The sequence below is a fragment of the Macrobrachium nipponense genome, chromosome 3 (assembly GCF_015104395.2).
Source record: "Macrobrachium nipponense isolate FS-2020 chromosome 3, ASM1510439v2, whole genome shotgun sequence".
Lineage (NCBI taxonomy): Eukaryota > Metazoa > Arthropoda > Malacostraca > Decapoda > Palaemonidae > Macrobrachium > Macrobrachium nipponense.
The window spans coordinates 129,139,913-129,166,522 of NC_087202.1; the positions used below are offsets into that span (position 1 = coordinate 129,139,913).

The 26,610-nt window shown below is 47.0% G+C and overlaps 1 protein-coding gene across 1 annotated transcript in view; it reads right to left on the bottom strand.

Annotated features, from left to right (window-relative positions):
• The window catches only part of LOC135222054 (copper homeostasis protein cutC homolog), a 121,390-nt gene extending 95,630 nt beyond the window's left edge, over window positions 1-25,760 (bottom strand). The window contains exons 1-2 of the mRNA XM_064260196.1: window positions 25,557-25,760; window positions 9,033-9,209 (exon numbers count right to left, since the gene is read on the bottom strand). Coding sequence (XP_064116266.1) covers window positions 9,033-9,209; window positions 25,557-25,633 — 254 coding nt within the window. The 5' untranslated portion in view covers window positions 25,634-25,760. The remainder of the gene's footprint in view (window positions 1-9,032; window positions 9,210-25,556) is intronic.
• Window positions 25,761-26,610: the final 850 nt, after the last annotated feature.

Sequence of the window (26,610 nt, forward strand, 5' to 3'; positions counted from 1 at the left end):
AAATATGTGGAGAACCCAAGCTTTCTTCTTCAATTACAGTGAATTTGAAAAAAAATTTCATACTCTACTGAACACACCTTTTAAGTCTGCCAGCTCTTGTCTTCCTGGTATTTTGAAGTCACATAGAACTGCCTCTTATCATTCCAAAGCTTTACCAGTACTTAGCTTTGGTTGAAGATTCAATTTATGTTGTGTGTCTTGTTCCTTTGAAGAGACTTACTTGAGACTGACAAGTGCTTTGGATGGGCTGAGATGGAGTCATTGTCCCCAACTCCATTTAGATTGTTTAAGTTTAATCTTTTACTAAACTTTTGCTCAGTATGGTTCCCTCTTCTATGCTCCAGCTTAGAGAGGTTGAGGTGTTAGTGTGTTTGTGGTGCCAGCTTAAAACGTTTGTGGCACCAGTGGGATTTTAACAAGGAACAGTGTGTGAGTTTTTGACTTGCATGATTAGGACATTTCTGACATTGCAGGCAAATGTTTTCATGCTTATAGTAACTCGGCTTTGAAGAAAAGGCTTATTCTGCACAGGAAAAGGCAGCCGTTTTGGTTTTCTCCTTTTGATCACCCTCTTGGCTATTTCACAGGTATTTTATACCTTAGGAGATCTGCTCAGGCCCTAGGTTCCAGTAGGATGCCAATAGCACTGGCTTAATCCCCTAAAGCTATTCCTTTGTGTCTTCTTAAGCAGAAGTATCTCATTCTCAGTAATAGGCTGTAATACGAGAAAATGCAGTGAAGCAGGTGTCAGTAATTCACTTTCATTTTATAATTTTTCATAGAACCATAAGCAACAAGAGATTGGTGTCCAGTGTTGGAAGTACTGAAAATGTATCACCGTTATTTTTGTTTTTTCCAGATAGTTTTATGTAGGGACTTGGTTTCAGCTTATGTGCAGCTCTAAAATATTCATAATTAATTTGTTGTCCATACGCAGATGGTGTCAACTTTTAGGACCAGGAACTATTTTCTACCGAGTCAACTGGTTCAAGCTGGTCAACTCTGTCAACAGCATTTTGAAGGCCAAGGATCTGTTGGTCTACCAGGCTCAATCTCTGTTCTTTATTATTTTCAGTAAACTTCCCTAAATCATCCTCAGTTCATTCATTGTCTAGTGATGAGGGTATACTTTCGCAATTTGCAGACTTTTCTGTCAGTAGACAAATAGGAACTTCTTACTTGTCAAAGAATTTTACCCCTTAAGGAAGTTCCTACATGGTAACTAATGGCTTTCTTTGTTAGGAACATGGCCTCACTGGAGGGTGTCAGAATAATCAGGCACAATTACAGTGCAGTCTTGACATAATAGACTACAACTCTATGGCTATACAGACGAGTTTCTACGATGCAAACACATGGTCAGACAGTGAGTTACAGCAGGAAGACTGTTTCTCTGCACAAACGCCAACTAGCCTATTGGTGCACAGATAAAAGCTATCTTTAACAGTAGGTAAATATTCAAATAATCAATTTTATTATGAATTTTGTTTTAAATCATTCTTTTGTGCTAAGGTGTCCTATCATGAGTAATATTAAAGTTTACTGCATATGTAATCCACCATACTTTTTGTGTTTAAAACAATTTCAAGTAACTTTTAAAGCAATGTCACTTAATACTTTAAAATAAAAATTTGTCGGAAATTGTATTTTTCCTCACTATACAAACCTGAGGTCCTTTAACAATAGGAAGGTACTTCGCGGCAGCTTAACCGGTCGTAAGCTTCGAACAAGGGGGTTCGGTAGTTAACTACTTGTCTGGCAGTTGGCGTCAGCTCAACTGCGAGGAGAGGAGTCACTTTACTTTAGGTCCAGAAAATGCAGAGTGAGGGGTGGCATGAGGTGGGACTATGTGTAAAGGACCTCAGGTTTGTATAGTTAGGAAAAATACAATTTCCGACAAATTCTTATTTGTTCCGATACGTATACAAACCCTCAGTCCTTTAACAATAGGAAGACTTACTTCTTGGTGGGTGGAATCTGAGTCTTATGAACAGACTGGTGTTCGTCCTACCTTGGTTCCCTCCCTGGTCGTAAGAGCAGAGGGAGGGATCCTAGCCTCTGCCCACCTGATCGGGGTGTGCACCGCAGGATCAGTGGTCAGACTTCTGGACCAAATTTATAAGAGGGAGGCAAGCGTACCTCTTATAAATAGCAAAAGGCAAGAACTAGTTCCTACTTCAAGAGCCAAAATGAAGTCATGGGTTTATCTCTTTGTTGGGGAGTGGCAGATAAACACTCCTATCCCTACTGAAAGGGATAGGATGGAGCTCAGTTGTGTAGCTTACCTGCATCGACCTCCTGTTCAGCGTAGTGACGACAGCGGCCCTCTGCCCACAGGTAGAGGAGAAGAACGAAGGAGGAAGAGAAGCCAGTCTCTTTCACTCGTCCATTCATGCAGTCACACAAGGATGCGATGCTGTTCTGTCCACTTGGGTGCTGGGTAGACTACACAACTTGTTGAGCAGCCACCACGGGTCCCAAGGAAAAAGTGTCCAAGGACCTGTGGGTAATATCCTGAAGGTAGAATGAAGTGAAGGTGGTCTGGTTGACCGAAACCCCTGCCTTCAGAACCTGCACCAGGGAGAAGTTCTTGCGGAACGCAAGGGTTGGACCAATACCTCTGACTTCGTGGGCTCTCAGACGAAGGGTACGGGTGTCGTCACTACCATCCGTGTCGTACGCCTTCCTGATCACCTCACGCAGCCAGAAAGAAAGTGTGTTCTTGGAAACTTCTTTCTTGGTAACCCCAGTTCTAACGAAGAGGCGTCGACACTTAGGCCTGAGGTGCCGAGTTCTCTTCAGATAGCGCCGTAGCGCCCTCACAGGACAAAGCAGCATCTCATCCGCATCATTATCGGTGAAGTCCTTCAGGGAGGGGATCGTGAAAGACTCGAACCAGTCGTCATGGACCGAAAGATTCTGAGTCTTCGCTACGAAGTTCGGGACGAAATTGAGCATCACGGATTCCCATCCCCTGGAATGCTTGACGTCGAAGGGAAGACCATGAAGTTCCCCTACTCTCTTTGCTGATGCCAGGTCCAGCAGGAAGAGGGTCTTGAGGGTCAGATCCCTGTCTGACGACTCTCGGAGTGGCTCAAAGGGTCTGCGAGTCAAACTCCAAAGGACGAGAGTCACATCCCACCCCGGGGGCCTGAGTTCCCTGGGTGGGCAAGACCTCTCAAAGCTCTTCATCAGGAGGGAGATCTCGAAAGAGTAGGAGATATCCACACCTCGCAGTTTAAGGACTAGGGCCAGGGCGGCTACGTATCCTTTAACTGCAGAGACGGAGAGGAGCTTCTCTCGGCGAAGGAAGACGAGGAAATCCGCTACCTGCTGAAGAGTGGCTCTGAGAGGAGAGAGACCCCGTTCACGACAACAACCACAGAAGACGGACCACTTTCCTGGTAGACAGCTGCAGAGGACTGTCTGAGGTATCCAGCCATCTCTATTGCTGCGCTGCGAGAACAGTCTCTCGCTCGCAAGAGATGGTGGATAACAGCCAGCCATGAAGACACAGGGACTCGACTGACCGGTGGTACCGTTCTACGTGTGGCTGGCACAGGAGGTTGTGCCAGGGGGGAATCTCTCTCGGTGCTTCAGCGAGCAGAGCCAGCAGATCCGGGTACCAAACGGCTTGAGGCTGTTTGGGTGTCACGAGGATCATCTGAAGATTTGTGGTGATCAGCACCCTGCTGATCACTTTGTGAATCAGACAGAAAGGGGGAAAGGCGTAAAAGAAGAGGTTGTCCCACGGGTGTTGAAGACCCTCCTCTGCAGCTGCCCATGGGTCTGGCACAACCTGGAGTTTTCTGTTGTGCCGGGTGGCGAACAGATCCAAGACTGGACGCCCCCACAAGTTGAAGAGCCTTTCCGCCACGTCTGGGTGGAGGGACCACTCGGTTCCTATCACCTGATCCCAACGGCTGAGCTTGTTGGCTACCACATTCCTCTTGCCTGGAATGTAGCAAGCTGACAGCTCTACCGAGTGTGCCACGGCCCACTCGTGCACCTACAACGTCAACTGGTGCAGCGGGAGGGACACTAGGCCTCCCTGCTTGTTGATGTACGCCACTGCCGTGGTGTTGTCGCTCATCACCACTGAGTGTCCCACCAGATGATCTTGGAACTCTTGGAGAGCGAGGAACGCTGCCTTGAGCTCCAGAACGTTGATGTGAAGGTGCTTGTCGTGATGGTCCCACACGCCTGCAGTCAGCAACTCCTCCAGGTGTACGCCCCATCCCTCGGGGGGAGTGCGAAGAGGCACTCCTCTTACAAGGTTTCCGTCGTCCAGCCACCAGGCTAGGTCCTGCCTCACCTCCGACGTGAGGGACACGGGGAAGAAAGGAGGGTCTCTTGCCTGTGACCAACACTCCTTTAGTCTCCACTGAAGAGACTGCAGGTGAAGACGCCCGTGAGGCACTAGCTTCTCGTGAGACGACAGGTGACCGATCACGACCTGCCACTGCTGAGCTGGTTGCTCCTGTAGAGACAGGAACTGTCCTGCTGCCTCCCTGAATCTGCTGATCCGCGAATCTGCGGGGAAGACTCGCCCTGCTACTGTGTCGATCAGCATGCCCAGGTACTTCATCCTCTGCTTGGGCTCGAGGTCTGACTTCTCGTAATTCACTACGATCCCCAGATCGCGGCAGAATTCGAGGAGTCAATCTCTGTCCTGCAGCGACTGTGAGCGGGAGCTCGCCAGGACTAACCAATCGTCGAGATACCTCAGAAGATGTATCCCTACCGAGAGGGCCCAAGCCGACACCAGAGTGAACACTCGCGTGAACACCTGTGGGGCAGTTGAGAGACTGAAACAAAGTGCCCTGAATTGGTACACCGTTCTGTCGAGGATGAAGCGGAGGTACTTCCTGGAGGATTGATGGATGGGTATCTGGAAATATGCGTCCTTCAGATCCACCGAAAGCATGAAGTCGTTCTCCCTGATGGAATCGAGCACTGATCGTGCTGTTTCCATCGTGAACCGAGTCTGGCAAATGAATCGGTTCAAGGGAGAGAGGTCTATCACCAGGCGCCAGCCCCCCGAGGACTTCTCCACCAGGAAAAGTCAACTGTAGAAGCCCGGCGACTGATCCCATACGATCTCCACAGCTCGTTTGCTCAGCATGGCTTCTACTTCCTGCCGAAGCGTCACGTCCTTGGTCGAGCCAGGAACGTAGGTTTGCAGATGGACCAGGTTGGAGGTGAGGGGTGGCCGAGACTCGAAGGGTAGTAAATATCCCTCCCGAAGGACGTTCACTATCCAGGTCTCCGCTCCGTAGCGCTGCCATGTTGCCCAATGGCTCGCCAAGCACCCCCCCATTTCTGGCAGCAGGTGAGGGGGAACGCCGTTCCTAGCGTTTCCCTCCTCTCTTCTACTTCTTCTTCCCAGATCCTCCTCGAGAGAAGGACTGGGAGAATGGCTGGTTACGGTCACTCCTTACAGAAGAAGTCGAAGGCAGAGTCTTTCCTCTCGGCTTCGACGAGGCGATCGTCTTAGCCACAGAGGAAGCGCTAGCTAAACTCTTGGGCTTAGCCGCAGTCGTCCGAGGTTGCCCAGCCACCTTCGAGACTGCCTGGTGTACTAGACGGTCACTGTCATCAGTGCGCCGCTGTTCCACCGCAGCGTCCACCATCTCTCTGGGGAAGAGAGAAGAGGAACTCCGCACCGGTCCGTTGCGAAGACCCAAGGCCGCCTCACGCCCAGCCGCCCTGGTCACTCGGGTGAGAACAGCGTCTCTACGCCGGAGAACCAGGTTGGCCCACAGGTTAGCTGTCTGGTGGGCCAGGTAGATGGCCCTACCTCCAGACTGGCACAGCCTCACAAAAGCCGGGTCCCCTTCAGGAGTGATGTTCCCCAAGGAGGCCGCGGCTTTCGACACTGTGAGGGACCATAGGTCGATCCAGGAGACTGCTTGGAATGCTGCCATTGCGGTAGACTCCAAGGCAAGTGCCTCTTGCTGCGAGAACCAGAGGTTCTCCGACAGGAGCTGCTGCAGAGACACCCCAGGAGTTAGCCTAGCTAGCTCCGGGTTAACATTTTTGAGCGGCAGAGGGTCTTCTGAAGGCACGTAGAAACGCCTCTGTCGCGGTAGAGGTGGGGGAAGGAGCTTGGAAGACCTACTGGACCGAAGCGAACCCTCCTGTCCGGAGATGAGAGCGTCCACTTGGCAGACCCACCGCCGTCATGGGTTTCTTTTTGGGTCCCCAGAACGACTCCAAACCCGATGTGGGCTCAGAAGGTGGGAGCGGCGATCCTTCCCAGAGGTCGTTGTGCTGACGAATCAGTGCAATAACCTCCACGAACGACCTTTGGATCTCAGGAGTGGCTGCATCCTGCAGAGACAGACCGTCAAGCCCGTCAAGGGAGAACGCCTCCCAAGACCCTCCTCCTATCACAGGAGGAACCACAACAGACCCCTCCTGGTCTCCTCCTGCCATTTGCGCATACGATCTGGTTGGTCCTAGGACCGTGCCAGGTTCGTAGGGCGTCGTGGCGGGATCGTGAGGAGCGCGCCCCTCGTGATCACTCCTGATCGCCTCGCTCTTCCCGGTGTAGCCTGAGGAAGTTGAAGGGATAGGAGAGGAAGACCTGACGCTCCCCCGCGCCCACCGGCAGAACCGGTGTGCTGAGGGGGCTGCAGGTGATCACCAACCTGTGGTGGCGATCGAGTTGCAGGCCTGGTCAACGGCTCTCCCGGGTAGAGCGGCTGGACCGAGAACAGTGGCGATGGTCCCGAGCGTCAGAAAAGCTGCTGCTGGGCCCCCTCTCCGCCCGGTACCGGTAGGAGCAGTGGTCAGGGGACCTGCAGAGTCCGCTGTCGCGGTGGGAGCGAGGCCTGTCCTCACAGTGCGCCACGCCGCTTGGACCAGCCGAGGCTGGTTCAAGCAAGCGAGGGGACCGCTTCCTCGCCTCAGCCCGCGACCGATTTGGGACTGTCGCATCAACACTGGGTACCAGCGTATCGCCGCAAGAGTGATCGCTGGTCTGGTGGGAGTCGCCTGAGCAACCCCCGCCAGTCTTCCGCTCCGTTCCTGGATCCTGGCGCCGAGCGGACTCGGTTGCCTGAGTCTTGGCTGTACGGTCACCCGCAGGTGACCATACACTCGGTACCTCTCACGAACAAGAGGCCGAGATGGTACCTGGCGCCGAGGCAGAACCTCTGGCACCAGGCGAGGAGGTACCGGTGCTAGCCGGCGCTCCTCCGGTCCCCGTCTTTTTCTTCCTTGCGGAAGGAGAGACGGGCCCCGTTCCTGAAGGAACAGGAGGACCAGCGGAAGTCCCAACCGTCCACCGGAGTGGGACGGACCCTTAGAAGTCTCAGGGCGAGCCTTCTTAGGGGGAGAGGAGGCTACCTTCTTCTTCTTAGGCTGTGGGGCCTTAAAAGTTGAAGGGGAAGCAGCGGCAGACGACGACAACGAAGAAGACGATGAAGACGACGACGACACCTTCCTCTTCTTCTTCTTCTTCTTCTTCGTCAGCTTCCTCAGGACCACCGTCAGGTCTTCCATCCAGTACGGAGACGGGGCCGTTGCCGAAGCAACAGGGCCTGACAGCACCTGTCCGAAAGGACCTGGGGTGGGGGCAGCAACGACGGCGGCAGGAACTGGTACCGGCACTGGAGTGGCAACATACTCAGGAACAGGAGGCGGGGCAGGAACCAGCGGCATCCTCTGCACAGGAGGCAGGTCCAGGGGAGAGCTCTTGGGACACCGGAAGTTAGGGGCTGAAGCAAGAGCGGCAAAACCAGGTGGCGGCGTCACAGCAGGCATCATCACCTCCGGCAGCGGTGCCTGCACAGCAGCTGTTGGAGTCACCGTGGCTACATGCTGGGTGTACACCAGGTGCCGCGGAGCAGCGTAGCCAGGCGTGGACACCGTCGTGGTAGTCATGGTGGTCCAGCCGTGGGTTACTGGCATGGCCCCCCTCGCCAGGTGACTCAGCAGCCCCTGAACCGTCAGTGTCCCTCAGAGCCACAGCGAGTACCAGGCCCGTCCAAGATCATCCCCAGTGGCAAGCAGATCTGAGGAAGGAAAAGTCGGGTGAGTTAGTGTGTGTGTGTGGGGGGGGTTGGGGGGGTCTCCCCTCCCCGGTGGGGGGGGGGGGGGGGGGGGGGGGGTATCCCCTCCCCGGGGGTGGGGGGGTGGGGGGGGGGGGGCAGTTCCCACCCCAAGCGAACGGAGGACCCCGAGTACAACTGGATGTCAGGTACCTCGCCCCCCTCCACGCTCGACTGATTGAGAGAGAAGAAGGAGCGAGAATGAGATGTAGGGAGAAAAGAAGAAGACGTGTCCGTAACCAAGGGCGTAGCCGGAGAACCCTCCGATGACTCCTTGGCCGGCTTACGCGGCTTCTTCCTCCCCCCATAGCGCTCCCACTGCTCCTCCGACCAAAAAACACATACATCACATGTCTCGGTGCAAGAGCATTCCCGCCCTCTACACCGAGTACAAAACTCACGAGGGTTAACCTCAACAGAGGACCGAAAGGCCCCACACTTACAGACCTCCACACCAGGGCACAATCTGCGGCTGATATGGGGGCGAGGAGGTCTCTCCGGCTCATGGGATTCCATTTCGAATCGCAAGACTCACAATAATCACTGTATGATATACAAAAACACACATGTACTTACGTATATCCTTGCACAAATACACACAGTAAGAGAAACCAAAAAGCCTTCACGTAGTGAAGCAAACAAAGCATACGACAAGAAGCGGGCAGAGAGGCAAGCAACACGTCCATCCACCTACGCGGTCGAAAGCAAAGTGACTCCTCTCTTCGCAGTCAAGCTGACCGCCAACTGCCGGACAAGTAGTTAACTGCCGAACCCCCTTGTTCGAAGCTTACTACCGGTTCAGCTGCCGCTAAGTACCTTCCTATTGTTAAAGGACCGAGGGTTTTTATACGTATCAGAACAAATATGGTTCTTGACAAGAGTTGTAAACAAGAAACCTGTGCATGTAAAATTGTCTTTTAAAAATTGAAAGATGTAGATTAAAAGAATAGAGTGGCCTTGCTGTATACTACATACACATCAACAGATCTTGGTGCAATGACCTTCTTCACAACAGTTAAAAGTCCTAATGTTGGCGTCAGACCTCCTTCAGATAGGGCAGCACATAATTCAAGACGGTCTGCTCCGCCCTCAACTGCTGCTATGGCTGATTCTAAAGAATCAATACACACCTCTAGCTTCTTGGGAGCCATTCTGAAAATGTACAAAATTAGTAAAGGGGAAGTATTTCTGGGTGAATACTACTTATTTATAAAATAAAGCATAAACAATGAATTCACCATGCAATTACAATGGTTTTGATTCCCCAGGTGAAAATGCCCTTTACTCTGGACAGATAAATGTTAGAAAGTTGTCATATAGTACTCTTCATCATAGTATGGGAGACACCCTTCAATTAGGAAGGTCTAACATAGCTCCCCAATTTCCTTTGTCTAACACTTGCCAAAATTACATTTGTATTATTATTAAAAATGATATTGTTATGATACAATAAAGTTTTGTACATACTTACCTGGCAGATATATACTTAGCTATAGACTCCGTCGTCCCGACAGAAATTCAAATTTCGCGGCACACGCTTACAGGTAGGTGTCAGGTGATCTACCGCCCTGCCGCTGGGTGGCAGGAATAGGAACCATTCCCGTTTTCTAATCAGATTTTCTCTTCCACTTGTCTCCTGAGGGGAGGCTGGGTGGGACATTTAATTGTATATATCTGCCAAGTATGTACAAAACTTTATTGTATCATAACAATTTCATTTTTGTACATTCAACTTCCCTGTCAGATATATACTTAGCTGATTGGCACCTTTGGTGGAGGGTAAGAGACAGCTAATTACTGAATAGACAGGTAAACAACATACGTTGTAGGTAATAAATAAAACCTTGGTTCCTACTTGATTAGGCGGAAGACTTCATGGCTACTGCCTAGGAGTCTGCTTCACCTCAAGAGCCTCAGCGAGGTAGTGACCTCATGCTAAGAGTTCTTGTGGGTCTGGCAATGGGGTCTTATCCGCTTACTCGACAGAGCCTGAGGATTTTTGTCAATGGGTGCTATTCCACTTACATGACAAAAAAACACCTTGCCTAATGGCATAATCAGGGAGCACGACACCGATCCCGATCACCTGATCCTAACACGAGGGTTAGTACTGAGATTGAAAAGAGTTATCCCCAAACTCCTTTCAAACAACCCTAAAAACTCGACATTAAATAAAATTTAACTCACTAGTTAAGGATCAGTATCGGCTCCTTATCCCAGCAACGTATCCGCAGACACGTATAAACCAAGAGAGAAGGATCTTTCGTAGGTTATTTTGACATCCTTCGGGTAATGGGAAGTCAACACAAAGTTGCATCTCCAGTATGTGACAACTAAAATGTCCTTTATTGACATATTCTTATGGAAAGAGAGAGCATTCGCAACGGCTCGCACTTCATGCGCTTTAACTCTCAGCTGTTTGAAGGAATCATCAAGGCACTTATCGTGTACTTTGGAAATTACACTTGTCACAAAGAAGGCCAGGGCATTCTTTGATATGGGTCTAGTCTGTCTGGAGCCTCGCGCCTGGCTGGCGCCACGTGCCTGGCTGGTGTCATGCGCTTGCCTGGCGCCTAGCGCCTGGCTGGCTCCTCGCGCCTGGCTGGCGCCACGCGCCTGCCTGGCTCCTAGCGCCTGGCTGGTGCTTCACGCCTGGCCGGAGCCACGCGCCTCGCGCTTGATTAAGTCACACGCCTGGAAGGAGACTCACTCCTGACCAGGGACTCGTGGTTGGCTGGCGCCGAGCGGCTGAGAAGCGGCTGGCGCCAGGAGCGCGGCTGGCGCCTGGCCGAGGATCCTCTTCCCACTGGCGACAGACGTCTGACAGTAGACTGGAGGTTGTCCGACGACTCTTGCCTAGAAGGAGCCTCCCGCCAGGAAACGGACCTCGTATATCGCTGGCGCTTTTTGATCGGAAGGGGAAGAAGGCTCGTTCACTAAAAATCTCGAGCCTCTTGCTTTCCGAGGAGTAGAAGAGAGGCGCTTTGAGCATGGAACATCCAGTAGACGAGAGGATCTCTTGATGGGACGAGAGAGAGGAGTATTCCTCCGAGGAGGATCCTTCGTGAGTACTTCCGTCGCTGACGAGATTTTACTCCTGTATGTTAAGGAGGATTCTCGTAGCAGAATCTTCCCTGTCCTTGTCCGAAGGAGGGGAAGGAGATCTGGAAGTCGAAGATGACTCCGAGCCGAAAGCAGGCGAAAGCAGGGCTTTCTTGGCTCTCTTCATATCCCTATGAGCACCTTCTGGGAAGCGCTTGGGTCCCTCCCTGCACACCAAAGACTCTGCAGGCAACCCTTAAGCCATTTCTTCTTCTGAAGAAAAACTTAAGCGCCCTGACTGGGCAAAGAGACCTTTCTATCTCTTTCCTTACTAAATGGGAAAGTCCCTTGACTTCAAAGCTCTGAGCCAGGGTTAGAAGGGTTTTAGTTCTTTGCCAGAAATAATGGCTGGAAAGAACAAATCGCCGAGTCTCCTTCGAATCCGATGCAAGAATCCAATGCGTGAAGTTCACTTGTCCTCTTGGTAGTTGCGAGGGCCAAGAGAAAAATACATTTCCTCGTAAGATTCTAAAAGAAACTTGATGAGGAGGTTCAAACTTGTCGGAAAAGGGATCTGAGGACCAAGTCGAGATTCCAACTCGGAGTAGGTGATGTCCTACTCTTGGTTGTCTAGAGGGATCGTATAAGATCATCAAGATCTTTGTCCTCTGCTATCTTTAGGCCCCTTGTAAAGACAGCGGAGAGCCTGCTACTGTATCCTTTGATAGTAGATATAGCCAAACGTGATTCTTCTCTCAGAAAGGGAAGAAAACAGCAATGTATGTCACAGAGGTATTGGAAGAGGACAGTTTCTTCATTGTACACTGCAAGAAAGGTAGCACTTCTTTGCCTTGGCAATGACACTTGCCATTAGGCTTGAAAAAAAAAAAAAATCCTCTCCTTCCGGTCAACTTCTCGACAGTCTGCATGTAATCAGACTCAGAGTGGAGAGATTTTGAGGTACCTCTCGAAGTGAGGCTGTTAGAGAAGAAAGACTCTCTCGGGAAGGGCCCTTAGAAAGTGCTGTAGGAATGATGGACCTCTGTGAATCCAGCCTCTCGAAGGCCAAAATGGGGCGAACAGTGTCCTCCTCGCTCCCTCTAACGCCAGCAATTATTTTAATAAATCTCCTAAGAATTAGAATAGGGAAAAAAAAAAGACTAACATCTATCCCCCTTCCATACTAAAGGATGGCGTCTATTGCTACCGCTCTTGGAACGAGAATAAAGGAGCAGTCTAGAGGAAGCCTCTTCTTCTTCAACATTGCGAAGAGATCTATGAAAGGACGTCCTCAAAGTTTCCACAACTCTCGACAAACATCTAAGCGAAGATTACTCAGACGTCAGTAGTTGCTGCCGTCGATCGAGAAGCTCCACACGGACATGCAGCATCGAGCAACAAACCTCTTGAGGATCGTTACGTTCCGTGCCTGTGTTCAAAACAGGCTCTCTCTCGTTAACGAGAAAAAGGGACGAAGAGAGAGAGAATCTCGATACTACTTGAGATATGAGAGAGCTGTGGAATTGTTCGATTGATCTAATAATTTCGCCCCCCAGTGGGATCGAACCGCCGTCCAGTTGGACGGGGAACGAAATCAGGAACGGACAATGACGCTACCGAGCCTGCTATCAGAGAGGATATTGGAACCCTTGGCCAAAAACTCGTTCTATCGAGGAACTGGAGAGCCAACCGTGTTGTTTCCAATTCTTTAGACTAATTGCCAGGACATTTGTACCTCTGTCAAGATGCCTGGCACCAATTCGCTATCACCAGAGGTGATCCTCGACCTATTGAGAAAGTTTCAGAAATATTTCTAGAACTTCGATTTATTTCAGTTTTCTTGTAGGAAAAAACTGTAGAGGTCTGAATTGCAGTCCATTTAGGGAAACAAACTTCTCCCTCGAGGAAATGGTCCCCAGAAGACTCATCCATTCCCTCACTGAGCATGCTCCCTTCCCTAATAAGGCTGTGCTTTGTATAAGCATGAGAGCAATACATAATAGCGCTATGCCGCGGTAGACTCTTACAGAATCCAGTTACAGTGCGGTAAACAGCACCGAAAAGGTGTAAGAGGTATCTCTGTTGAAAATTTCTGAGCAAAACGAAGACAATGTTCATTCATGTTTGCTATAATTCCCCTCAACCCGAGGCTAAAGTTCGTGATTGTAAGGTAGAGATACGGTTAGTCAGTCAATCCCGCAGGAGAGAGAGATGTAACCGACCGTGCATGGCAGCGATTCAGCTGGTACTGCGTTGGTCTACAGTGACAGCTATGTTCGCCGTCTCGCACTATTCTTCCTGAGTTGCCAGCTACTCCATTCTACGAAGGAATAGGTTAATATTATTATCGAGCAGAAGGAAACTCTCAAGAAGGCATATTTAAGCGATACAGACTTCGCTAAATACAGAAGCTGAGTTGGTGTTGTCGTAACAATACCTTTAAGCGTTGTCTTTACACCGGAAACTCCTGGAAGGCTACAAGGAGTACCAATAAAAAGAACTTAGAATACTAGTCCCTTCGGTTGCCATCTGTAGAGGTAACTACGGTATGTGTATATGACTTGAACCATACAGTAGTAAAATAACGCAAAATTAAAATACTTAGAGTATGTAGTCACTTGTACAGCTTATTCTCTACCACATTCTTTCCTCGACGAGGAAGAGAGAGAATGGAAACTACTGTCTTCGTTCTTTTCGACAAGAGAACGAATTAGCATTAGCCGAAGGAGATCCTCAAGTGAGAACCGAGGACCGAAAAGGACAGCTCAAGCTTCCTATGCTATTGGACATAAGACTTCAAGGACGTAGTCTACAAGTCTATTACCTGGAAGAGCCTCTAACCAATGAATGAGAGCTCTTCCGAATCTTGTCCAAGAGAGCTTATACGCTTACGCGATAAAATGTTATTGAGATCTTTGTCAATGAGAACTAACCCATTTACGATACAAAGAGTATACATTTTTTGTCAATGAGGTGTTACGCACTTACTTGACGATACGTTTAAAATCTCACTAAAGAAGGAAAACGCACTTACATGAGAGAAAGTTAATCCAGGAATCCGCATAAAGTCTTCCCGATTTCCGCAGAAATCGAGGAAGGGGCAGGATTCCTGTTCAGAGATTGTGCTTATGGAAGGAAGGAAGGACCTTAATGTTCCCCTTCGACAGCGCAGTCCCGAAATGCAGAAGAGGCTATTAATGACACCGAAATCTGCTAAAAGTTTTCTAGAGTCTTTTTCTAGATGCCAGCTCTCCAGAACCAACCTGACTACCTTATCCATGCAGGTTGGATAGTTATAGAGAGAAAAAGAGTCAGGGCCCCGAGACGTCTTCATGCTCGTAACCAAAGAACGAGAAGGAGGGGCGGCCGTACAAAAAGTCTCCAAACTCCTGCATTAGCAAAGCAGCTGAGGATTCAAATTCCGAAAGTGTAGCATCCCTTGGAGATTCTTAATCAGAAATCTCCTGGAAGTCTTGGCTCGTCATGATGAGGGAAGATATGAACTGAAGGAGAGAGCCTAAGCTGAGAAGAACTGCCTGTTACAGCAGTCCTCTGAAAATTGGAGAAGGGCTTCTCACCTGCCCAGAGAGTTAGGAAGGAGACTCGTGACGATCCTGACAAAGGCGACGGCCGCCTGTGCGACATCTTGCGTCTTTGTCCGGACAAGGTTGATCCTGTGAGAAGTTGATACAGGAAGAAGCCTCTCTATTGGCTGTCAGCTTGCGTCTAGAGGAAAAGCTCTCTATCGTAAGGTGATCAGGGAGATCCTGGCGCCTCGCGCCTGGATAGCGCCACGCGCTTGGCTGGCGCCTAGCGCCTGGATGGCGCTACGCGTTAGGATGAAGGCTCGAGCCCAGTAAGAGCCTCGCGCCTGGCTGGAGCCTCGCGCCCCGTTGGAGCCTCGAGCCTGGCTGGCCCTTGGCGCTTGGCTGGCGCCATGCACCTGGCTCTTTCCAACTTAGCTCAAAGAGTGCGACTGTTCGGCCGAGTTCCATCCGCGCTTGGGCGAAGCGGAAACGGAAGACGAAAAGAATTCTCTGCGGATGCCTTTGTAAAGGCTATCCTTGGCAGTCTGGGACGCCACAGATCCTGCCGAGGGGACGCCTGATCGGTGGGGATTCTCCGTAACCTCCATAAGGCTTTCGACATTCCTTCTCCTCTGGGCCTGGGAGCTTGGAAGAGGTCTAGGCCTGGGGAGCGAGACAGAGCTGATCAGATGCACCCTCCACTGCACTGGGAACACTAAAATCACTGTCCACTTGCACTGTGCTTACCTTTAAGAGTTTGCATTTTGAGCTCTATCCTTCTGAGTCTTCAAAGCTGCAATTTCCACTAGAAGGATTGCACATTCCGTGAAGGTAGGTGAAAATACTGTATGTGAGGATTCAACAACTACTCGTATAATAGGTGCTAATACACTAATTGGCTCGTAGTACGAGACTCACTAAAGCTTCTCGAGGAAGCTTTTATAGCCCTATGCTTTTCTAACTTCCTTAACCCTTAAACGCCGACTGGACGTATTTTACGTCGACATTTTTTGTCTCTCGGGTGCCGACTGGACGTATTTTACGTCGACATTTTTTGCTCTCGGGTTCCGACTGGACGTATTCGTCGACAACAAAAGTTTTTTTAAAAATTCGCGGAAAAATACTTTTAGGCCTACCAGCCGAAAACTCTTGAATCACGCGCCTTGGGGGATGCTGGGAGTTCACGGATCAAGGTGTTGTTTTGTTTACAATCGTTACGCAGGCGCGCAAGCGCGAATTTCTTTCTTGCCGCACTAAAAAGTATCTGTGACACATCTCTGAAATTATTTCGTCACTTTGACATAATTTTTGTACCATTTTAAATTAGCCGTTACATAGAGTATTATATATGAAAATGTGCGCATTTGTATGTAGAATACAACAAAAAATACTCATGATTGTAGCTTTATCAGTTTTAAGATATTTTCATATAAATAACGATAAGTGCCAAAATTTCAACCTTCGGTCAACTTTGACTCTACCGAAATGGTCGAAAAACGCAATTGTAAGCTAAAACTCTTATATTTTAGTAATATTCAATCATTTATCTTAATTTTGCAACTAATTGGAAGTGTCTAGCACAATATTTCGATTTATGGTGAATTTATGAAAAAACTTTTTCCTTACGTCCCGCGCGGTAACTCTTCCGAAAATAATCATACATGCGATTGTGGTAATGTTTGCACCATTTTAAATTAGCCGTTACATAAAGTTTTATATATGAAAATGTGCGCAATTTTCATGCACATACAACTAAAAAAAAACAACCCATGGTTGTAGCTTTATCAATTTTGAAATATTTTCATATAAAAATGATAAGTGCAATTTTCAACCTTCGGTCAATTTTGACTCTACCGAAATGGTCGAAAAAACGCAATTGTAAGCTAAAACGCCTATATTCTAGTAATATTCAAGCATTTACTTCATTTTGCAACAAATTGGAAGTCTCTAGCACAATATTTCGATTTATGGTGAATTTATGTAAAAAATAACATTTTTCTTTACGTCCGCGCGGTAACTCTTCCGAAAAAATCATACGTGCGATTGTGGTAATGTTTGCACCATTTTAAATTAGCCGTTACATAACGTTTTATATATGAAAATGCGCAATTTCATGTATAATCACAACAAATAGTTGAAGGTTGTAGCTATTCTCATTTTCGAAATATTTGCATATAAATCACGATAAATAGAAAAAAAACCACGTTCGGTCAAATTTGACTCTACCGAAATGGTCGAAAAACGCAATTGTAAGATAAAACTCTTACAGTCTAGTAATATTCAGTCATTTATCTTCATCGTGAAACAAATTCGAAGTCTCTAGCACAATATTTAAATTTATGGTGAATTTTTTAAAAAAACTTTCCTTCCCCTCCGCGCGTGCGGATTCTCCGCCACAAATCTCCGAAATGCGTAAGTCCCATTCTCGGAATATTTGCTCCGTTTCATATTAGGCATTTCATAGAGTTTTATATATGAAAATGTGCGCAATTTCATGTAGAATAAAACGAAAAAATATTTGAAAGTTGTAGCTTTTCTTATTTCCGAAATAATTGCATATAAAAAAATATATATAAAAAATTAAAAAAATTCGACATTCGGTCAACTTTAGCTCGTCAGATATGGCCGAAAACTGCATTTGTAAGCTAATATTCTTACAGTATAGTAATATTCAATCATTTTTGTCTTCATTCTGAAAACATATTGGAAGTTCTCTAGGACAATATTTAGATTTATGGTGAATTTGAAAAAAATATATGTGTTTACGTATGCGCGTTACGACATTCATGCATTATTTTGTGATAATATTTTCTCTGTGTTGCTTTTATCGTTTTACAATGTGGTTATATATCAAAATGATCGCAATTTAGTGCACATTACAACGAAAAAAAAAGTAACTTGTTACCTTCAACCGTTTTGCGCACAGCGCGATTTGAATACAATTATATATGAAATTTCGTTTTTGCGCTATCATATATCGCATTATTTATATATGATAATGATAACTTTTTTCATTTCTGATGGTTGCATACTAAACTTCAAGCAATGACAAAAAAAGGAGCCAAAAATGAACTCTTAATCTTGAAAACTAAGCGCGCTGTGATTTTTTGAAAAAAATATTTTTTCCGCTTACGCGCTCACTTCCAAACCCCTCCGGCATACGGGAGTCTTTTTTATTTACTGCTCCGGCGTTTAAGGGTTAAGTAGGAAGTTAGAGTCTTTCAATCTTCCTCACTCAATTTTACACAATTCTTACACGTCTTAGTGAATGAATATTAATATTCTACACTAGCGAAGGTGTGAGGGTCTACCGAAGCATTCGGTAGTCTCACGCTAACGTTCTTCTTCGAAAATTTGATAAAAAGTTCACAAAAGCGTATGCCAAACTAAAGATCCAATACTTCACCAAAAAAGACAGCCCAGAAGATCGATGGCGATAAAAAACGAAAATCAAGTCAGGAGGGGTGGTACCAACAACGATGTTTGCGGGCACGGTGACAGAGAAAAATCTGCTTAGAAACGGGAATGGTTCCTATTCCTGCCACCCAGCGGCAGGGCGGTAGATCACCTGACCTACCTGTAACAGTGTGCCGCGAAATTTGAATTTCTGTAGAGACGACGGAGTCTATAGCTAAGTATATATCTGACAGGGAAGTTGAATGTACAAAACAAAACTTTCTAATACATTCCTTGATGTTTGAGGTACATGGGTGATGGATATATATAAAAAAACAGAAAATCTAGGGTACTAATCTGCTGCGGCCTAGACTATGGCAGTTGCGATTTTTCTATGCAGTTTTACCTCCTGAACAAGAATTTTAAGTAAAATTTATTCGGACGACTGTAATCAACCCCCAGGGGACAGTGTAAAAACGGCGAAATACATTGGACGCCCCAATCCCTAGTGGATGTCGTATCCGTGGTTAGGTTCCTTGCAGTCCGTGCGGAACTATTCTGTAGAATTACCACTGCAAGGAATGTAACCGCAGATACGACACCCAGTAGGGATTGGGGCGTCCAATGTATTTCGCTGTGTTTAATACTGGCCCCTGGGGGTTAATTATAGTCGTCCGAATAAATATTACTTAAAATTCTTGTTCAGGAGGTAAAACTGCATAGAAAAACCGCTACTGCCATAGTCTAGGCCGCTGCGGATTAGTACCCTAGATTTACCAAAAAACTAATAAGAAACAATCCTTAACATACATATATCTGTTTAACACTACCATACAGGTTTTAGATTCTAGAAATAACCTGTAAAATGATATCGTTATGATGCAATAAAGTTTGTTCATACTTACCTGGCAGATATATATATAGCTGTATTCTCCGAAGTCCGACAGAATTTCAAAACTTACGACAGACGCAGTGGTTGGCCAGGTGGTTAGTACCCATTCCCGCCGCTGGGAGACGGGAACCATTCCCATTTTCTATGCAGATTTTCTAGTGCCACTGTCCCCTGAGGGGAGGTGGGTGGGTACTTGATTATATATATCTGCCAGGTAAGTATGAACAAACTTTATTGTATCATAACAATATCATTTTGTTCATGACACTTACCTGTCATATATATATGTAGCTGAATCCCAACTTTGGAGGTGGGAAGGGACAGAATAGAATGATTTAGGAAACACATTGCATGCAGATGACTGACATCTTGGTTCCATACCTGTTAGCATAGCTGACTTCATGATTACTGTCACCGAAGTCGGCTTTTGCTTTACTAGAGTCACCAGCAAGGTAGTGACCTGTATAGCTGGTGAGTTCTAGATGATCTGTCAACGGGAGCGTGACCACAATGTGACTAGACCATATTGACCATACCATGAGGGCTAAGAAGTAATATATATCACCACCTGACCAACCTAGCCAAAGTTAAGGATGTTTAACTAAGGCTTAAGAATTGAGAAGTCCGCCACTGGCGGCCGACCCAACAACTATAATTAACAGCTCTTCCTAACCATTTTCTATAGGATAGGATGAGTGGTACTTCTTGCCCCCAAGATTGTGTCTGCGGACACGTATGGCCCTAGGGACCAGCAGATCTCATATGTCGTCTTCACATCCCTCAGGTATTGTGAAGCGAACACAGAGTTGCTTAGCTAAAACGTGGCACTCAGGATGTTACTGAGTGCCATGCTCTTTAGAAATGCTTCCGAGGCCGCGCCCTCACCTCGTGAGCATTTACTTTAAAAGTTTCAAATCCTTGTCCAAACATGACGAATGAGCCTCTTTGAAAAAGCTCTTTAAAAAGAATGCCAGGGTGTTCTTTGACATGGGCAAGTCTGGCCTTTTTACAGAACACCGCAGATTGTCCGAAGGACCTCGACTTTCCTTAGTTTTATCTAGATAAAACTTGAGAGCCCTGACAGGGCGCAGGACTCTCTCTGGATCTTGACCAATAATTTGTGCCATCCCCTTGATCTCCAAGCTTCTGGGCCAAGGGTTAGACGGGTTTCCATTCTTAGTCAAGAATGAAGGGCTTAGAGAACACACGCATTATGTCCTCTAAAGCCAATATGTCCGCTGATGGCTTAAACCTCACTAACCCTCTTTGCCATAGCTATAGCGGTTAGAAATGATAATAAGCCTTTCTGGTCACATGCTTTAAGTTCGCAGAAAGGAGAGGTTTGAAAGGCTTCAACATCAAGAACTTCCAGACTACGTCCAAGTCCCATGTCGGAAGCTTCTAACTATACAGTTTCGAGATTTCAACAGACCTCAAAGATCGTGACGGGCTTTGCCGTTCGACAGATCCAAATCTCTGAGTCTAAAGGTCATCGACAACATACTTCTGTATCCTTTAATAGACGGGACTGCCAGCTTATCCACATTCCTCAGACGGAAAGGGAAGACGGTAATCTAATTCACAGAGGCCGAGGTGGAGGAAAAGCCATTCTTCATGCACCATCTGCAAAAACGGCCCACTCCGGTTGGTACGCTGCAAGATAGGAAGGTCTTCTTTGCCTTGGCAATAGCACTTGCCACTAGTCTTGAAAAGCCTCTCGCTCCAATCAACTTCTCTATAGTAGTCTGAACGGAGTCAGACTCGGAGCGGAGAGGTTTTGTGGTACCTTTCGAAGTGGGGCTGTTAGAGTAGAGCGACTCTCTCGGGAAGGGTCCTTGGAAAGTGCGCTAGGAAGGACGTGACCTCTGTGAATCCAGTCTCTTGAAGGCCAACATGGAGCGATCAGTGTCATGCTTGCTCCCTCTGACGCCAGAAATTATCTTATTACTTCTCCTAAGAGTTTGAATAGGGGAAAGAGACTAAACATCCATCCCTGTTCAATCCCATAGGATGGCGTATATTGCTAGCGCTCCTGGATCGAGAATAAGGGAGCAGTCTAGAGGAAGCCTCTTCGTCTTCAACAATGCGAAGAGATATGTCACAGGACGCCATTAAAGTCTCCACAAACCCCGATATACGTCTAAGCGAAGATTCTACTCGGACGTCAGTATTCGCTGCAGTCGATCAAGACGATACGCACGGACGTTCTGCCAACGTGCAATGAACCTCTTGAGGATCGCTACGTTCCGTGCTTGTTCTCATAACAGGCTCTCTCTTGTTAACTCGAACAGGGACCGAGAGAGTGTTTCTCGATACTTCTTGAGATATGCGAGAGCTGTGGAATTGTCCGAGTTGATCTGGACCACTGGGTAAACAACTCGTTTTTAGAAGAACTGGAGAGCCAACCGAATTGCTTCCAATTCTATGAGATTATGAGCCAGGACATCTGTACCCCTCTCCAGATGCCTGGCAGTCTCGCTATCCCCTTAGGTGATCCTTGACTTTGAGAGATGTTCAAAATCATATCTAGATCTTCGATGCTTTTCCAGTTTTCCTGCAGGAATACTGGAGAGGTCTGAATTGCAGTCTATTCAGGGAAACAAACTTCTCCAGCGAGGAAATGGTCCCCAGCAGACTCATTCATTCCCTCACCAAGCATGTTTCCTTCCCTAATAAGGCTGCGCTTTGCTTAAGCAGGTGTGCATTATTATAGTGCTATGCCGCGGTAGACTCGTACAGAATTCTATTACCTTGCGGTAAACAGAACCGAAAAGGTCTAATATATATCTCTGTTGAAAAAATTCCCGCAAAGCGAAGAAGATGTTCATTCGTGCATGCTAGAATTCCCCTCAACCCGAGGCTCAAGTCCGTGATTGTAGGGCAGAGATAAGGTAAGTCAGTCAATCCCGCAGGAGAAAGAGAGACGTAACCGACTGTGCATGGCAGACAACCAGCTGGAACTGAGCTGGCTCTAGTAACAGCAGTGTACGTTCACCGTCTCGCACTACTCTGCCTGAGTTGCCAGCTACTCCATTCTAAGAATGAATACGTTTGTTATCATCATCGAGCAGAAAGAAAACTCTCAAGCTGGTATATTTAACCAAAACGGAATTTGCTAAATATAGAAGGCTGAATTGGTATTGTCGTAACAATACCTTAAATATCTAAAAGGGAAACTGGCAAATCCTGGAAGGTTGCAGGGAGTACCGATTAAATGCCATAAGAATAATCGTCCTCTCGGTTGTCCTCCGTAGGGGTAACTACGGTATGCGTATATAACTTGAACCATACAATCACTTGATAGTAATAATAAAGTTTGTTCATACTTACCTGGCAGATATATATATATCTGACAGGTAAGTTTCATGAACAAAACGTAGAGTATTGTAGACACTTGGACAGCTACCTCCCTACTACATCCTTTCCTCGCCGAGGGAGGGAGAGAATGGAAATCGACTGTCTTCGTTCTCTTAGCCAAGAGAACGAATTAGTATTAATCGAAGGAGATCCTCAAATGAGAACCGAGAACCGACGAGGACAACTCAAGCTTCTTATGATATCGGACATAAGACTTCATGGACATAGACTACAAGTCTCTTTGCCCGACGAGCCTTCGTGAGGTAGTGACTAATGAATGAGGGTTCTTCTGAATCTTGTCAATGAGAGCTTATCCGCTTACGCGATAGAATGTTATTGGGATCTTTGTCAAAGGGAACTAACCCATTTACGTGACAAAGAGTTTATACATTTCGTCAATGGGGTCTTACCCACTTACCTGACAAAACGTTTAGTATCTTGTCAATGGGGGGAACCCACGTATATGACAAAGTAATCTAGGAATTTTAGCATATAGTCTTCCCGATTCCCGTAGAAATCGAGGAAGGGGCAGGATTCCTGCTCAGAGACTGGGCTTACGGCGGGTAGGACCCGAAGGTTTCCCTTAGGCAGCGCCTTCCTGAACGCAGAAGAGGCGTTTTATGACACCGAAAACTGCTTCAATTAGATGTTCAAAATTACTAAAGTCTCCTTCTAGATGCCATCTCATCAGAACCAACCTGACTACCTTATCCATGCAGGTTGGATAGTTATTCTGAAGAAGAGAGTCAGGTCCCCAAAACTGCAGGTCCAGGGCTCCGAAACACCAATCTAGGAGTTAAAAATATCCATCATCCTGAACAGCCCTTTCAGATGGTGGTGCAGATCTGAAAGTGTTTAGGAAACCAACAGCGAGAGAGGAGAGCAAGGGACCGAGGGCCGAAACTTGTCAGCAAACAAGTCTTATAGAAGGCAGTTCGACACCTTGATAGATGAAGATGATGACGAAATAGTCTCTTCTTCATTCGTAAGTTGCGAGTCGCTCCAGGACTCTATCTCCTTTACAGGAACAGGAGAAGGGTCCTTAACAGACCGCGAAGCAATCAAACTCTGAGGCTCCTCTCGTAAAAGGGGGTTTTCTACTTGAAGTAGGGTCCAAAGACGAAAGTCAGAAATGTTTAATAGCCAACTCCGAAACTTTGCGAAGTTCCGGTAAAGGAACGTCCTGCGGAGCGTTCTGAAGAGTGCTCACAAAAGCGTGCAGAAAAGCGTCATGCTGGGCGTCCTGATGGGCGTCCACAAATGTGACGGGCGTCCAGAAAGTGTCATGCCGGGCGTCTTGACGAGCGTCCAGAAAAGCGTCATGCCTGGCGTCCAGCTTAGCTGCCAAACCAGTGTCATATCTGGCAGCCGACGGAGCGTCCCTTAGGGACGAGCAGCGAGGGGCGTCTTGGCGAGCTGCTTGACTATGCAAAGCAGCTTGCCGGTCGTCAAGCTTAACAGCTTGAACAACATCCTGTTTCGCAGTAGAGCGAACGTCACGTAACGTATACGGAGCGCCATGAGGAGAGGAGGGGGGAGGGTCTTGGGGAGCAGGAAAACAATCCTTGCTACAAGAGTAATGACGTTCCTTCCTCTCGACAGAGCGTCGAGTGTCTCGAAAGGCGTCCTCGTGAGGATCTTGCCGAGCGTCTTGATGCATAGAACGCTGTCTTGAAGAGAGTCCCGAAGAGGAGAGCGACTAGAGTCAAGAGAAGTGTCATGACGAACTTCCTGACGTGACGCGGAGGACATAGATTCGTCAACAGGAGCAACCTGAGAGGCGTTCTGGTGAGCCGCGCGCCGTTCATGAAGCGCGCGAGCGTTATAAGAAGACGTACGGCGATCGTCGTCAAGACGAGCCTTATGGACATTCTTCATCTCTTGACAAAGACGACGGCCGCCTGTGCGACATCTTGTTTCTGTCACGCTTATCGATATTAAGTCCTGCCGAAGGGACGCCAGATCAGTATGGAGTCCCCGTAACCCTCCTTCGGCTTTCGACATGCCCTCTCCCTGGTCCTGGGAGTTCGACAGAGGTCCAGGCCTAGAGGCATTATAGGGCCGATCTGACGCTCCCTCCTGACGAGAGAGAGGACGTGAAGCGTCTTCTTCTCTAAAGCTTCTTTTTAGAGGGCGCGAGTCCTTCCGAGAGCTCCAACCCCTGCGCAGGGAGGACGCCTCGGAGGACAAGAAGCAATTCTTCATGATTCGTGCACGTGCACGATCTTTGGCAGCCTGGGAAGCGTCTTCAGGTCCTCCTGAAGGGACGCCAGATTGGTGGGGAGTCCCCGTAACCCTCCTTCGGCTTTCGACTTGCCCACTCCCTGTGTTCCTGGGAGTCCAAGAGGTCCAGGCCTAGAGGCATTATAGGGCCGATCTGACGCCCCCTCCACAACACTAGGGGCACTACACTTCACAACACTGATTGGAGAGCGAGCACTTTAAATTCCAAGATACGGATGGAATCCACAATAACAGAAAGGGCATTACCTCTCGCAGACATAACCTATTGGCCTGTAGGCCATACTACAGGGTTAGGCAAAACAAAGTCTACAGGAAGGTTAGCAGGTTCACTACCCTGACTTCTGTTTACTGATGCAGTCTTTGAGGAAGACCCCCTGATTCAATCACGCTCTAATTTGCGTACATACGAATCATACGTCTTCCTTCGGAATCAGTCAAACTCTCACACTCCTTACATCGATCTTTCAACAAAGAAACATGACCCGTACACCTCGTGCATACCCAGTGCGGATCTACCGAAGCTTTCGGTAGCCTCACCTTACCTTGCAAACAACGCACTCTGAAACTAGCCTAACTAGATTCAGATATCTTATGCAAAGATGAATCAAAACCAAATTCAAATCAATTTATGATAGCGTATGCCTAGCAACAATCCAAGTTAATAAATCAAAAGACAATTAGGATACTTAGGGCAATAAAGTTTCAAAATCCTAAGACGGAGGTACTGAAAACAGGTGTTTACAGTACCAGCGACAGAGAAAATCTGAATAGAAAATGGGAATGGTTCCTGATACCCGCCTCCCAGCGGTGGAAATGGGTACTAACCACCTGGCCAACCACTGCGTCTGTCGTAAGTTTTGAAATTCTGTTGGACTTCGGAGAATACAGCTATATATATATCTGACAGGTATGTGTCATGAACAAATCTAAATTTACCAGACACAATTTCAATAGGCATTTAGTAAATCTAAATTCACAAGATGATTCCTAAAAAGTTGTAACATGAATATGATTAATTCAACACTAAATCATCCACTTCACCTTAGCCATTTGTACATATGCAGCAGGCACTCCAATTCCAGTACAAAAATGGACGACCATTCCTCCTGTATTCCCATTAGTTAGTGTGATGAAAACTGGTTCATACAGTGAGCCCCTAAATTTGATGTCCCAGAAATTTAAGGGAAGTTTCCAAACATAGAGGACTTAACCACTTCTCCCTTCCTCTATAGCCCAAGAAATTTCACCAGAACTCTTCAAATATATAGTAACACTTCCCTCTGCTACTGCAGTTATTCTGGAACATAAGTACAGTATGTACTATATCACATGTAATGAAGCTATTGTTTCTTTATTAACAGTATGTTCTGCAGGATTTTAATTTATTTTATCTACTAAAGAATTCAGTCACAAGATTAATTCATTATTGTCTATTAGTGTTAACAGTAGTCCCTGACAACTATGAATACATGAGTAACTCTTGAACCCTCAATCTTTTCCAAATATTGTTGGCCATAAACTTTATCAATATGTACCAGAAACAGAAATTATCAAATCATATACATTTCAGTACAGTACAATACATACACCCTTTTTAATGTAGGGTGCAATACAGCACTAACATTATACGATAGTACAGAGAGTACATGTACAAAGGAGATGGAATAAGAGAAGCAGTGGCAGGGGGAGAGGTTCTCTGCAGTAGAGCCAAAAAGATTTCTTGCAGAGCCAAAAAGATTTCTAAGTGTCAGGGAAGGTGTCTTCAAACATGAGCATACAGGAAACTGCTCCCTGAACTCCCTACACTTTTTCCAATATAGCTGCCTGAGAAGTTCTTACAGCTAAAGCTGAAGGAGGAACGACAAACAAGAGTGGTTCAGCTTATATCTTGGTGTTCACAAGACAAATACGTAACAGGCCCCAAATAATGTGATCTAGTATGATGAACAGGAGTGACAGAGAGATCCCTACTCTCTGAAAATGTGGATACATCCTTGAGCAGACTCGCCAGAAGTTTTCATTAGCTCGATTCCATTTTTTATCCAAAGAAATAAGTGGTATTTTCTTTTTCTTTCCCCTTCATATTTTTCTGGAG